Here is a 15,843-nt window from a genome sequence, read left to right as displayed (position 1 = left end):
GAAGGAGCCTGAAGCAGGTTCTTAAAGGTGTGAAGACTGTCAGGAAATTGACTTTGAAAAGATTCAGCATAACTTGTAATAAAGTTAGTGGAATCACTGAGCTTTCTAAGCCAATGAGTCCAGTGAGAGATCATTTATTGGCAGAGATGACTGGCGGGACCAGTATCACGTGTAACATGTCAGTCAAGGCTTTCTTGTATCTATCCACATCAGTTATGTGGATGTGGTCATAATCTAGTCAACTGTATATAATGCCCATATAGGATTTCAGTAGCGTGTGTATTTGTGACAACTATGCCTTGAGAGTGTACTAGCCATGCAGTAGGAAGAAAAGGGAGTAGGTGCATTTTACATCTAGTATATACTTCTACAATGGCATGCCGATATCTCATGGAGATTGTGATGTCCTTGTATACATGAACCTACAATCAGGAACAGTATTAAACACTGCTGTATTCTTTATAAGATGGGGTGGACCCCCTTACCTGCTGGAGACTTATAAGCTGTACATATAGCGTGTCTATTACATTTTAGTTGTTTAGCAGTATTTTTTTTTACTACATGGTTATTTAAGGTTTGATCTTGCCAGCTAAGCAATAGGATAGTTTGTTATGGAAAGTACTTACATGGGTACATTGGTGAAAAGGGCACTGGGGCAAAGATGGGGCTATAAGAAACTTCTTCTTTTACATTCAGCACATTGCCATTTTTAAAGTCTCTCTTTTCTTTTTAGTAGCCATGATATAATGACTGCTCCAGCTCATGGCCAGAGTGATCTAGCACCATTAAAGTCAAAACCAGAAAACAAAACTTTGTTCCTGGCATAGCACCATATGATATGAGCAGCATGTTCTGTTCTAATTCCTCATTATCCCAAAACTACAGTACAAAGTGAATAGTTTAGATCAGGTATGTGATATTAATTATCTCTTTGGCATAATTAGTAAAGTAGATGTGCTAATTGATCATTTTATACCACACCCTGTATACAGAGATTTATATTATGTCTGAAGGGAGAGTATTACTTTTGCCATTTTTAGCTGGTGACAGGATCCAATAGCCGATCTTATGCTTATTTTAAAAATGCCTTTGAAATGATTCAGAATGCTGACAGTAGTTTTATTTACATTACCTTGCTCCATGTGGTGAGTCCTGCGGAAAAAGGGGGCAGCTGCAGTCTGTGTGTGCCGGTGTAAGTCTCCTCAACTCCACACTTATGCAGCTCCCTCACCCTTACCCAATTCCTGTAATAGACTGAGACAGAGGCACACTGCTACAGCTGCCCCTCCCCCAGCTGTGGATTCACCACGTGCTGTTTGCAGGGAGCCAGGTAATGTAAATTAAACTTGTATAAAGTACTGAAATGATTCCGAATGCTGACAAAGGCATTTTTAAAGTAAACTCAGGATAGGCTATTGGAACGTGTCACTAGATAAAAATTACATTCCTGGCAGCAGGTTCCCTTTAAACAGTATGTTTCACCATTCTTTTGAACTATAACTTGATCCTTTGTTCATCTCAAAAGAAGTACTAAAGAATTGATTACTTGAAAATTATGTAAATCAAGGCTTTAACCTGTAGGTAGTCTTTGGTTGGTATAGTGATATTTTGGGTCTAAAATATTAAAAGCTAATCCATAGACTCTGTACAGTGTCAATGTGCTGCACAGATTTTTGATTTATCCTTTAGATTTGAGGTTAACATTTTTGACTCAGAAAGCTCATTAAAAGGTCTGATTAGGTGTTCCAACCATGATTGTTTCCTGATACCTTATTTCTGTTTAGTTCCCACATCCAATTTTTAGGAAAATCCAGTTTCATTTTCTAACATTGAACACAGCATAAACCTAACTTTTCAATACAATGTTAAACAATTTTGACATACATAAATCTAGAAACATAAGTAATACATAGCAATAGCTGTATTGATAGGATGTGCCATGTGAACAGCAACGTGGAACATTCATAGTGCCTATATGACTTGGAAACATTATCACAAAGCATAATTGAGGAGTGTTTAGTATGTTTTACCAAATGGATCATAATTTCATCTCACATTACAAAAAAATTGAAATGTGGGTTCATTTTAACGTGAACAGAACCAGGCACTAGTCAAAACTCAGATGTGTACAGTCTAAACACTGAAAGATGTTCCCTTGTACAAATGTAAGCCACAGTTAGGTGTGAGCGGTGATGGATGAAATGAAAAATAACAATAAATTAAATTGATTAAATAATAGGAACTCTGTAAAAGTTTGGTTGTAATATGCTAGAAATGTGTGTGTTTTTGATAATATTGAGCACCATCCATAAACAACTATGGTCAACTCCTGAGCTGCATTTTCTGAGCGTAAAAGTCCCTGCATGTTTCACAGCAGCGTTGGTACCACCTCATGTCTTGGCAGAGGTTTTTCTCTCGTATTACTTTACAGTATACTGGCCACTGGTCTTGAAGACATTTGAAGGTCAAAGCAGCTGAAATAAAAATGAAACAGTAAATTGTAAGATCAATTCTTAGCAGAAAAGGAACATTTTATAGTGCAGTTATTTTTAGCTGTGCTTTAAAGACAGGGTGATTTGGGACACTAAACCACCCACAGGTCCTTTTGGAGCACCAGAGATGAGTCCGATGCGTCTCGTTGAACCCATCTCTAGTTAAGAGAGATGCGTTTCATGTGGCTATATGGCACACTTACTCATGGTTCATACACTATGTTGGTGTTGAGAAGTTTTATTCTGTGAAAAGAGAATGAAATGAATTGTGTGCACTGGAATTTCTGGATTAAAGCGACTCTTACTCTATTGCATTTGATATGTGGGTCTGCACGAAAATATTCGAGGACAAGGCTGGGACATTTCTTGTGCAAAAATGACCATTGAGCATTAAAATTTTATTACTGCAAGTATAAAGGTTTACCTAGAGCGATTGGGACACTAAACCTCAGGCCCATATGGTTTTGTCTCCCAAAGAACCCTGACAGGTCTTCTTTAAAGGAGCTACCTTAACCCCTTAATGACCACCGTATCGGGATTCTACGACGGTCATTAAGGGTACTTCTTCTGATGCGACGCCTTTCTACGGCGGCGCGTCAGAAGAAGATTTCGGGACACCGGGTCTCGCTGGTGCCGTTGTCGGGCTGTGATATCACAGCCCAGACCCGGCACTAACACCCGGGATCGGAAAAACTCCGATCCCGGGTGTTTAACCCCTTACAAGTGTGTCCCCGTGGATCGGACCCCCCCGGTGTGCTTACCGGGGGATCCGATCCCTCCTGCCGCTGCCCCGGGTCCCGACGAGTGACCCGAGGCTGTCGGCTCCTCTCTGTGCCGGGTTCCGCCTCCTGGCAGGACCCGGCTGTAAGTAACTGAGCATGCGCGGCATGCTCAGTTACTTACACTATACACTACAGTACAAGTGTATTGCAGTGTAAAGGCTTGAATAAGCGATCGGATGATCGCTTATTCAAGCCAAGAAGTAGAAAATGTAAAAAAGTTTAAAAAAAATTAAATCTTTTTATAATATAATTAAATAAATAAATAAAATAAAAGTCCCATAATCTCCCCAGTAACACATAAAATGCAAATAAAGTAAATAAAACACAAAAACACGTACATATTTGGTATCACCGTGTCCGTATTAATCTGTACAATAAATCTAAATCAATATTGAACCCGCTCGGTGAACTACGTAAAAAAAAAACTCCAAAAACTTCCCATAATATACAATTTTTCATCAAACACCATCACAAAAAATGTTCTAAAAAGTGATCAAAAAAAGTTACGTTCCCTAATATGATACGACTGAAAAGAACAACTGTTTTCGCAAAAAATAAGCCCTCAACCAGGTCTGACAACAGAAAAATACAGAAGTTATGGCCCTGAAAAGTTGTCAATAGTAAAAACAATGCGATTTTCTCCAATATTGGTTTTGCTCAGGAAAATTAAGCAAAAATAAGAAAAAATATATAAATGAGGTATCACCGTAATCGTAGTGAACTAGAGAATAAAGATAAAATATTATTTTTACATTACGGTGAGCGGGGGAAAAAAAATGCTAACAATCCAAAATAAAAATTGATGATTTTGTTTGTGTCCCCCTTGAAATAGTTAATAAAATCTCAAGAATAAGCTTTAGACTCCCAAAATAAATTATCTATACATCATATCTCATCCCATAAAAAATAAGCCCTCATATGTTCGCATTACCAAAAAAAATAAAAATTTATAGGTCGTACAATGTGACAATACAAATCTGCTGTGAATGGCGCCTCCATTCATTCTATACTCGGCCGTGCGCCCGTACAGCAGTCACCACCACATATGGGGTATCAGTACACTCGGGAGGAATTGGGCATCAAGCGTTGCAGTGCGTTTCATCATTTAATTTATTCTAAAAATGTCAGTTTTGGCCTAAATGAATGTATTTTCCAAAAAAATTCTATAGTTTCTAAATCGCAGGTCCATATTTTTTAACCCATGTGAAACACTTAAAGGGTTAATGGACTTAATAGAAGTTGTTTTACATATGTTGAGGGGTGAACTTTCTGTAGTGGGGTAATTTATGGGGTTTTACTATTATTTAGGCCTCTCAAAGTCACTTGAAAGCTGAGTTGTCCCTCAAAATGTGAGTTTTGGCAATTTTCATGAAAATGAGAAAAATCGCACCTAAAGTTCTGCACCTCATAACATTCTAGAAAAATGACCGGAAGCATAAAATATCATCCCAACATAAAGCAGATATTCTGTAAATGTTAATTATCAAACTTTTTGGGTAGTTTTACATCTTGTCTGGAAACCAGAACATTTCAAACTTGGAAAATGAAGAATTTTTACAAACTTTTGCCAAATTTTATCTTTTTTTCAGAACGAAACGCAAAACTTATCACTTAAATTTTATAGCTAACATGAAGTACAATGTGTCACGAGAAAACATTCTCAAAATCACCCAGATATGTTAAAGCGTTCCGAAGTTATAACCAATTATCGTGAGACAGGGCAGATTTGAAAAATCGAGTCTGGTCACTGAGCTGAAAACTAGTGTCAGTGATAAGGGGTTAAATACTGTACATAGAGTCATCAAAGAAGATTGTGGCAATTTTATAGAAATTGGATTAAAATAGAGTATTGTATAAGCCAACCATAGTACAAACTGGGAAAGTATTTGGGAGTATTAAGCTGGGGTGGGAAAGGCAGTGGGACAGCCTCCTCCCAGTGTATAGCTAGCCATATCCCTGCCCCTATATATAGACAGCCCCCAGTAGTATGTAGCCAGCTAGCCCTCAGTATATAGCCAAGCCCCTTCCCCCTGCATATAAAAATAATAAACTTAGTACCCACCTTTCAGACACCCCCTGTAGGTCCTGTTCTTTCTTCCTGTGCTTGGACAGCATGCATGGAGCTGTTGCTAGCAGCACACAGAAAGCAAGAAGAGGACCTGCAAAGGGTGTCGGAAAGGAGAGAACTAAGTTCATTTTTTTATATCCCCGAGTACATGTCGGTATATACTTGAATATATCAGAGATTTTAGATGCATAAAAATCACTGACCCCTCAAAAAGTTCAAAATTTCTTACACTGTGAAAGCAGACGTCTGCTTCACGATAGAAAATTTTCAGTAAATGCTTAATACAAAATAATTTTCTGAATATATATTTCATATATATTTGCGCTTTGAAATCTGTGAAATATATGTTTGCACTGCACAGTGGTTCTACAAAATCGACTACTAGAGAGCTGTTTTATTTTTGTAATTATTGTAATGAGCTGTGTGTGGGCTTGTTTTCTGTGTAATAAACTCATTATTTAATATTCCATGATGTATACTGGGAAGTGGGAAAAAAATTGTAAATGCAGTGAAATTGGTAAAAAAAACACATTTGCGCCATTTTCTTGTGGGTTTGTTTTTACAGCTTTTACTGTGTGCCCCAAACACAGGTCAAAGCAGTCACAAGGACGCTATATTTATATAGGTTTTATTGTGTTTTAATACATTTAAAAAAACCTTCTGTACAAAAAAAGTCTACATTTCACCATCTTCTGGCACTAATAACTTTTTCCATGGAGCTGTGTGACATGTCACGGATCACAGGAAGCGACCATCTCAGCCAAGATGGCGGAAAACACGTGCTGCCGGCTTTGGACTGCCAACAGCCAACACTCATCTTGTATGGAGTTAAAGGGGTATTCTCGTCTGGGCACTCACATTCAGTTTCATTAATCTGCCATATATAAACATTTCTTCAATTAGATGTTATTAAAAAAAATGTTCCTGTGTGAAGATAATTTCTCATAAATGTAGTCATTTTGTCCCTTAGAAACGAGATGGCTGCACAAATAAACAAAAAGGTTTTTGTATACGAAATGTCTGGGAGTTTCTGCATGTCCCACAGCCGTCCTGTGGTAATGATCGCTGAATCCTGGTGGTCCGGCAGGACTCTATAGCCCAAGTCTGGCCACCGCTGCTAGAGTGTGACGTGGTCGTAACCGAGGAAGCTATCTGGTTTCTAAGGGACAACATGACTACATTTATGAGAAATTATCTTCACACAGGAACATTTTTTTTAATAACATCTAATTGAAGAAATGTTTATACATGGGAGATTAATGAAACTGAATTTGAGTGCCCAGACGAGAATACCCCTTTAACTGTATATTGATTTGCATGGCTAGTATTAAACTCAGTTGAGTTTTGATAGTGAGATGACTTGATCAGAGCATCTCCAAAGTATCAGGTTTTGTTGAGTGAATACAACATGGTTAACATCTACTAAAAGTGGTATGGGGGAAGGACTACATGTAAGTCATAGGCAGTAAAGGTCATGGACAAAGATGTTTAAGTAGATTGAAGGACTGTCTAGTTTTGGATTGATTTAATTTTTCTAGGTAATTTTTCAAGGAGAAAATGGCACCAGGACCTTCTATGCTAAGTTAGCAGATGGTAGTGTTCTTTTAAAAAATCTGGCAGCTGTATTCACTAATAGCCCAAATATCAACCCAGTAAAAAGATTGTGGGACTGTGAAATTCAAATTCCATCTTGCAATGTGTAGATCTTAAAGGGATTTCCATAAGCATCCCAACCGAATAACTAGTTCCTGCAGTTTTTATAGCCAGAATAAATAAAGCCTAAATATCACCCTGTGAACTAAAGGATGGGGTCGTAAGTGTCAGATTCCCACTAATGATGACTGAATGAAATCTGAAAACCCTTCTAAAGAAGCTGCTGTTACCAGATTGGTACCAGATACCACAGGAGACCTTCATGTGTCTTGTGAAGTCTAAGCCTTGATAGGACAGGGTGACAGGAGGGTGACCTACAGTTTGTGGTTTTAGGTTGAGGCTGATCATTGTAGAAAGAAGCAATTACCTCAAAGGCAAAAGTGCAAAAAAAAAAAATTAAAATCTTGACTTTTAAAGTGATATCTGTTCTGAAAACATATGTGACGTACCTATAACATAAAAGAGATAATAGCATGGCAGAGCAGGCACTTCTCTTATTACTGACTTGAGATCCAAAAGTTACAAATCACTTCATAAACGCTCGGTACTGTCTAGACATAGAAAAAAGGATCCTGACCTGGAACACAGTTAGATGCATTTATCTGGTAATTGTTTTGTAAGCTTACCAAGACGAGGTGAAGTTATTGTGTTAACGTTGACTTTTTCATTACAGGCTTGTAGATGACATGGTCTATAGGCTGCTGGTTTCTCAGATGAAAAGCATTCATTTCCATGCCTTCCAGTAATTCTGTGCATGCATTGAATTACTCTTGACTGCATGCCTTTTCCACAAGTCACGGAACACTAAGTACAATAAAATAAAATACAAGTTAGAGCCTTATTCGGGCCCCGCCATGTAGTATAACCTACTAGAAATAAGTATCCTTTAACGTAATATACATGATAACTAGGAGATTTGCAAAAAAAAGTTTGAAAATTACTGGCAAACTGATTTCTCTTCAACAATCCCAAATGCCATAAGCTCTATTCTACTTTTATTTACTGATATTTTGGGGTCCGCTATCAATATCCAAGTGGCACAAAGAAGTATGGAAAAAGAATAAGAAGAGTCATCCATCTTATTAATTGTTCGCTACTTCCATGCTGACTTTTTCCCCATCTCCTGACAGTCTATGTAGCCTGTCCTCCAATGATGATGTTGTAAAAATGGACACATGACATACCAATGGCTGCATTGAAAATATAGTGGCATGATTGTTTCCTGGATGGTTCTCTTCCAGCAGTTACAGTGGGTCTTTTGCCCATGAGCTCACATGTTCTAACCACAATGACAGTCATTTTACCTTGTCACAAAGGAATGAATAATGGGCAGTACATCTTCAGTAATAGAATATTTGAAGCGTATTGCCCATTGGACTTAATATAGGCTGCTGTAATATACATTAAGGCACATTTACTAAGGTACGTGCGCCAGTTTTCTATCAGACGTTGCACATTCTTTTCAAGTATTTAAGAAGTGTCTGTACCACATATGTGTTGCACTTGACCCTTTTGTGTTGCTGCTCCACTATTCTTCATGCAACACAAATTTCTGTACTAAAGTGGGCGTTCCGGTGTCGGACAGTGCGCCAGATTTAACATGCAAAGTCTGACACAATTGTGTTGCACGGCTCATGTTAAAGGTGCACTCTGTCAGTGCAGTGCAGAGGGTGCCAGATTCACATATTTGCACATAGTGCAGTTCGCACTGTTCTTAGTAAATGTGCCCCATTGTGTATTGTTTTGTTCAGTTTACAGGGCAAGTTATCAACAGGCTGTACCTGATTTTAATGGTAAGTATAATTGTAACATCTGCATTGTTATACGTACATTGAAAACACTAGACACCAATGCAAAAAACTTAAAAGGGTTTTTGCAAGATATAGATATTGATGATCTACCTTTAGGATAGTTCATCACATTGGGGGTCATTTACTAAGGGCCCGATTCGCGTTTTCCCGACGTGTTACCTGAATATTTCCGATTTGTGCCGATTTTCCCTGAATTGCCGCAGGTTTTTGGCGCACGCGATCAGAAAGTGTCGCGGGACACGCACTTACCTTTACCAAGTATAGGATCGTGCACTCCGGCAAGCCTCGGCGGACTTCGGCACAGCAGCGACATCTGGTGGACGTCAGAGGAACTGCCTTAGTGAATCGCGGGAAGACCCGAATCCACCGCAGAGAACGTGTCGCTGGATCGCGAATGGGCCGGGTAAGTAAATCTGCCCCATTGTTGGGAGTATGATACCTGTCACACGTATCGACAAAGAATCTTCAGAAGCTGATAAACAGGAGTCGGATATCTCAGTTGTGTATGTTGTGGCAATTCAGGTCCCATTTAAAGGAATCCACAGGATTCCATTCTGGAAATAGGTGCAGATCCCAGCCAGGGGACCTGCTTCTATGAGACATACATGGAATGTCCTGTGCTAATGCTATAAGTAAGATAACTTTACCACTTTAGGGTTTTTAAAGCAGTTTAGATCCACCAAATATATCATATACCAAATATAGTTGTTCATCTTTTGGAAAAGTCAATAAACAACAACTTTTTAATTAGTAAAAATGCATCTTGTAAACTAAGTTTGTTAATGATATTCAACTATATATTAATATCTATAGCTACAAAGCTCAAAAAGCTACTAGAATATTTTGCAGACCTCACTAATATTAAGTGATCTAGACTTTGTTTACTCTGGAACACCATAGAAAGTTACTATAAAATAATACAGGCATTAAGTCAAAAAGTATGTAACTGACAAAAGAAACATTTAATTCAATGTCCTGCTCATAAGGTTCCTCTGCCAGTTGTGTGAGGCTACACACACAGAACATGTGTTAATAATGACCTGTTTTATTAATTTGTATATAGAGAAACACTAAATTTCTATGTTTTTAACAAACCAATCCTAAACTTGGCATAGAGGGTAATTACTCATATTTATTCATCCCGTTCACTGCCAAACGTATAGGTTGGAAGTAGGGAATTTTCTCCAGGCCAATTGCTGAGGAAGGTGTGAAATCAAAATCCAGCAGGACCAGGAGTAAAAGGAGAATATTATATACAATATTATACAATATCAATTATACAATTTATAAAATAGGTCAATGGGGCTGTCATTTTAAGTTAACCATTATTCACCATCAACCAGGGATTTTTCAGCAATTTTAAACAGACTCTAGATTGATTTTATAGATTGTTTGGGAAATTCCATATATTGGAGCAGATTTAGGGCTCTAACAGTGCAAATAGCACAAAATGTGTAGTGAGCAGGGTGCACCAGATCCATAAATTGTGCCACATGTTCTTCATGAATCTGGAGCCCTCTGCACAGCTCTTACAGAGTGCACCAACTTTACTTTTGGAGCACCTTTAAGAAAGAGCGTACAACACAGTTCTGTCAGACTTTGCATATTTAATGTGGCATACGGTCTAACTGAGCACCGGAACGCCCCTAATTTGTGTCACATGATGCCTTTTGCAGTTGCGCCACAAAATGGTTGCGTGCAACACAAATGTGGCACAGACACTTCTTAAATACCTGTGCAAGCAGTTTGCATCTAAAAGAAAGTGCAAAGTCAGACAGAAAACTGGTGCACGGCCATTAATAAATGTGCTCCATTATTCAAAGTTGTACTTCTAGGATTAGTGGGCGCTCAAGAAGGGGATACCATCCCACACTGTATTGTCCCGAAGAAATCCAAGTACTTCAATAGAGTTGATTGCCATCTACACAATTGGTGTGTTTTGGAAATTACAACATCAAATACAGTTATGTAAATCATACAGGTAAAAAGTTGAGTAAAGTTCTTAATAGGCTCAAAAATTACTAGATGGTATTAAACATTGATATTTTCCATTAGGTTGAGAAACAGATTTTTCAAATTTACAGGTAAAGGTGCCCATTGGGCCCCTTCCACACTTGCGTCGCAGATCACGTCAGAGTCTGATAAGGGAGCGATTAGGGTTTGGTAAGTGAAAAACTGACATTTTTCATCAGAGTTTAATCAGTTTTCAATCAGGGTTTAAGTGTGTCTGAGTTTTTCACGCACGTTTTCAATGCATTTTCAATGCAATTTCAATGCGTTTTTCACTTATGAAAAGGACTCAGGACTGAGCTCTGTCTTTTCTATGGCAATTGATGCGTGAAAAATGCAGTTCACTTGTATTGGACTTGCTTGTGTCTCAGAGTGCAATGCGTTTTTGATGCATCTCCATAGACTTGTATGGTGCGTTTTTCACTCGTGTGACTTGCAAAAGTAGAGCATGCTGAGATTTAAACGCACGTTTAAAAAAACGTACTTGTCTGAAAAATGCAAGTCTGAAAAAGCCTGTTGATAACAATGGGACAGAGTGCAATGCAAGTCAAAATCATGCGCAGAATATGCGCGTGAAAAAACGCAAGTGTGAAAGGGACCTAAACCATTAATAATAATTGATATGTGTGTGCTATGGATATGAAAATAAATTCTGTGTTAGTAGTACACTAGAAGAAGTTCACCTTCTTCTTCCCGGTTAAATCCTGCGCGTTGTCCAAATCCGTCCGGTTGTCCGAAGGCTCGCCCCCCGAATTTCTGTCACGTGCAAGCCGGCGCCGATGCACCAAAATCCGATCGCATGTGCCAAAATCACGGGGCAATTCGGTGCAAAACGTAATTTGCCGGGAAACCCAACGAAAATGCGCTCCGCGGACCCTTAGTAAATGAGCCCCATTGTCTCAGATAACACATATAATACAAAAACTCAAGGTCCACTCTTTGTGTTTTTGAAAAAAAAAACTTTATGATCAAGAATGTCCTATAGGTTTGTATAGCAAATGCTATTAATGTAACATCTGGTTGCCGGCCCACTTAAGCAGATTTACTTTGGGCCACCACTAAGAGTCTTATACCCCAAAAGGAATCTTTCAGCAGTTTTGTCCATACACACTTGCAGACTTTGTTGGGTAGCATCCTGGAGATTTGTGTAACCATACATTTTAGACTTTTCTGTATGTTGTTAATATTGACAAGACTGCTATAAGTAAGGTTACAATCCAGTTCTGCACTTCTTGCAGGGGTTCTGGGAAGGATTTTTAACTTGAAGAGCTTTCTGCTCTCTGAGTTGTCTTTCCCCTCTGCTATGATTAGGAGTTGTATCAGGATTTCACTTGGATACTTGCAGCAGTAGCTAAAAGCAGAGGGGAGGGTATGCGGCACAATTCATTGCAAAGACCAGAAAGCTCTTCAGGCTGAAGAACCCACCCGGAGCATTTGTAGGAGCTTCAAACCTGGATTAAAAATTGTTGATTCTGCTTACCACACACACAAAGGTATAATTAAACAGCTCTCCAGGGCCTCAACCTATCACTGACTCCAGTTTGTTATGGTCAAAAATAAGTATTTCCTTTATCCTAAAGTATCTGTTTTTTAACTCTTTGACCCCTTAAAAGGGAATCTGGCCTTTTCTGCATAGCAATTGCAGGACATCTTGTCATGGTCCTTAAATAGCAGCTGGCCCAGAAGACACCAATGAGGGGCACCTAAGGAACAGGAAAATAAATGGCCATGTAAATTGAGTAATAAATAAGGCCACAATTGCAGGGGACTCAGTTGAAGCAGACTTCAGGAGTTAGATTTCTTAATGGGCTTTTGTAGGCCACAAGTTAGGACTAAAGAACTGCAAGAACTGCAGTGCAGAAGATAGAGGGATGGCACTTACAGCTGTGGCCCTACAGAATTGTCCATCCTTAGGATACATCAGTTGCAGTTAATAAGAAAAAGTGTGATTACACTCGCTAACTAACTTTTAGACGCTACAGAGGAACCTGAAAGCAGAAAAGTCTGTCTTTTGTGTAGAAAACATCCAGGCTAGCTGAAGACTTCAATGATAACTGTCTGCAGTGTGACTGAATAGCTTAGAAAGATAGGTCATACATACAATTTGCCCAGTAAACACCTTCAATTAATATCTTCTACTTCTACTAATGATTCTGCCATTACCAGTGTCTGTTTTCCCCTAATACCTAATAATAGAAATTGAACTCACTTTAGACCAGTCTCCTGTTCTCCATGTATAGCACTTAGAGTAATCTTCACAGTCTTCCATTTCCCTTGGTCTGGTGGACATTAGGCACTTCTTACGAGGGTTTGTACATCTCACAGTCCGATGCCGTACACCTTTACCGCATTTTAAAGAGCACTAAAAAACAAGCAATTATGTCAATATCATTCTGAACATTTTTTCCAGATGGTGTTAAAACAATTTGGTTGAGTTTGTGTTTGCTTTCTATGGTTCACTTGTGGGCAAATGATAATTTTAATAGTAGTCTTAAATATTGTTCACTTGTACACAAATCACATGGCACATTCATACCTCACGAGGTGATGAGGAGGTCCCGTACTCACTAATAGATGGAGTGGTAGGTCAAGCATGCATCTTGCTGCTCCATTCTGGGAGTTCCAGAAGTTGCTTACCACAGCACTGTGGTATATCTGGCACTCTCATGATCTTCTACATATAACTAAATTGTGTGCTCAGCAACATCCAGTGATCCCATACTTGATCTACTGCAGGTCCATTTATTAGTGAGAAAGAGACTCCCATTCTCTTGATCAGTATGGGCCCTAGTAGTTGGACCCCTGCAGGTCAGATTGTTATCCCCCATCCTATGAACAAGGGGCTACAATAAAACATGGTTCAGTCCTTTTAATGATATGTGGTCCTAAATGAATACAGATTTGTTATTATATCCTTATTCTCAAGTGATCTGTAAGGAGTTATGCCCTTAGAAGCTTTAGCCATTTTTCCTTATCTTTATCCTCTCTGCGTATAGACTTTAGAGCTGATTTAAGATCCATTGATCACTGAAGATAGAGGAAGGAAAAGCAACACAACCAAACAAGTTTCTTGAATAATATGCATTATAAAATTTACTGTTATCACCTACACTATGAAATAAAAAAACACAAAGTTTAGTAACTCCTAATGTAGCCTATTGTTTAACCAAACCATGCTATGATTACTAAAAGTGAAACTGAATATATTATCAATGATTCTGATCCACCCTATTGATCTTCCTCATGTGTATTACTACACCTCAGACCATACTCCGGCCTCCCATACTGTCATACAGTCCTGGCCCTCACAGCGCTGGCTTGAAGCAGGCTTGTATCCAGGACAATCTTTTTCACGAGCTGTGATCAGTGTTCCATTTCTGAGTTGCTGGGTACATGCAGTCTGCCGGGTCTGGGTTCCTTTACCACATGTCCTGGAACATGAACTCCATTCTGTCATCATCCACCTGAAAAGTGAATAGTTTTAGAAGTGCAGAGTAAATTTAAAATAAAGTGGATTTTTACAGAAATATACTATAATTTTGTAAAAATGAATGTACTATTTTAAATGATTTTTGTATATTGGTTAAAGGAAATCCACCACTAAAACTAAGCATAATAAATGAGGGACACTTACTCATAGAGCTCTATGCTGGGGTTATCCCTGGCCTCCTTCCTTTTAAAATCTACTTTTAAAGTTAGTGAACTGGAAGGGCTTTTACCAGAGCCTCTTTGTGATGTTACTTCACAGGCTGTTACACTGTATAAGGAGCATTTCCCTACTAACAATAGGTGTTGAATAGAGTATACTCGTCCGAGCTTGATGCTCGTTCCAGTATTAGCATACTCTAAACGGCTTGTTGCTCGAACGAGTATTTTGCCTGCTCGATAACGAGCTTTCACTTAACGAAACACAGCGAAGAACAGTGACGAACACAGTGAATACAGTAAACACAGGATCATTTAAGTGAAGAACACATTGCAGATGTTTCCAAACATCTGCTAACTTATCCGAAGACACGAGTGCCGAACAGTGTTCTTCACAATAGTAGGTGAAGAAGAATATGTCTGAAGAACACATTGCAGATGTATGGAAACATCTGCAATGTGTTCTTCACACATATTGTTCTTCACATACATTGCAGATGTTTCCATACATCTGCTAACTTATCAGACACATTTTATTGCAGAGCCTTGTTCTCCTTGAAAAATGCTCGAGTCTCCCATTGACTTCAATGGGGTTCGTTATTCGAAACGAGCACTCCAGCATCGAGAAAAGTTTGACTCGAGTAACGAGCACTCGAGCATTTTAGTGTTCGCTCATCTCTAGTGTTGAAACTTTCTCAGTGAGATTACTTCAGGCAGATGGAATTGTGATTTACATGGAGAGAATCACAACCTGGGATCAGTGTTCTATACCAAGAGAAATTGTATCTGCAGTTCTACAATAGCTTACTTCAGTCAGGAAAAATCTAGGGGCGCCACAGGAGCTGCAGCCTACATCACCCTGCATAAGACAAGGCAAGTAACTTTATTTAGTTGTCTTAGGACATGTGGGGAAAATATGTTGTTTTTTTTTAAAATAAACATCTTCCATCATGAGAGCTAAAGATGAAAATAATAATACCACTATATTTTGTTGTATATTACATACTAAAGAGGGCATTTACACATAAAACTAAGAAACAAATTAATCTATCATCGGAATCAAAGGCATACGACTCCTGTTATAAGCACTTCCTTCCCCACAATGATCAATTCATCTGTTATAAAACAAGGTGGTACAATTAAAGCTGCTTGTTTCAGTCAACAACAAATTTATGTATAAGTATGGATAGGAAGCGCATTTACGTGTGCAATGCCTAACCTGCTGATTGTTTTTTCTACTAGGGCTGTGTAGAGAGAACAGAGGACTTAGGACTGAGCCTTGAGGAACCCCAACAGTTAGAGACGGAGGAGGAAATGGAAAATAGCAAATGCTGTTCTAAGTAAATGGGGGGAAAAAGGGCAAACAATTAAACAAAATAGAA

The 15,843-nt window shown here is 38.7% G+C and overlaps 1 protein-coding gene across 2 annotated transcripts in view; it reads right to left on the bottom strand.

Moving 5' to 3' along the window:
* Positions 1 to 1,731: 1,731 nt before the first annotated feature.
* ADAMTS19 (ADAM metallopeptidase with thrombospondin type 1 motif 19) overlaps positions 1,732 to 15,843 on the bottom strand; it is a 114,378-nt gene continuing 100,266 nt past the window's right edge. Inside the window, exons 20-23 of one of the 2 annotated variants that reach the window (XM_072141766.1) lie at positions 14,076 to 14,280; positions 13,026 to 13,178; positions 7,622 to 7,799; positions 1,732 to 2,474 (exon numbers count right to left, since the gene is read on the bottom strand). In XM_072141766.1, coding sequence (XP_071997867.1) covers positions 2,323 to 2,474; positions 7,622 to 7,799; positions 13,026 to 13,178; positions 14,076 to 14,280 — 688 coding nt within the window. In that variant the 3' untranslated portion in view covers positions 1,732 to 2,322. Of the gene's footprint in view, positions 2,475 to 7,621; positions 7,800 to 13,025; positions 13,179 to 14,075; positions 14,281 to 15,843 lie in introns of those variants that run through there. The other variant, XM_072141775.1, reaches the window with a different exon arrangement.

The sequence above is a fragment of the Engystomops pustulosus genome, chromosome 1 (genome assembly GCF_040894005.1).
Source record: "Engystomops pustulosus chromosome 1, aEngPut4.maternal, whole genome shotgun sequence".
Taxonomy (NCBI): Eukaryota; Metazoa; Chordata; class Amphibia; order Anura; family Leptodactylidae; genus Engystomops; species Engystomops pustulosus.
Note: the sequence above shows the minus strand (reverse complement) of the source record. Positions and strands in the feature narration are given on the sequence as shown.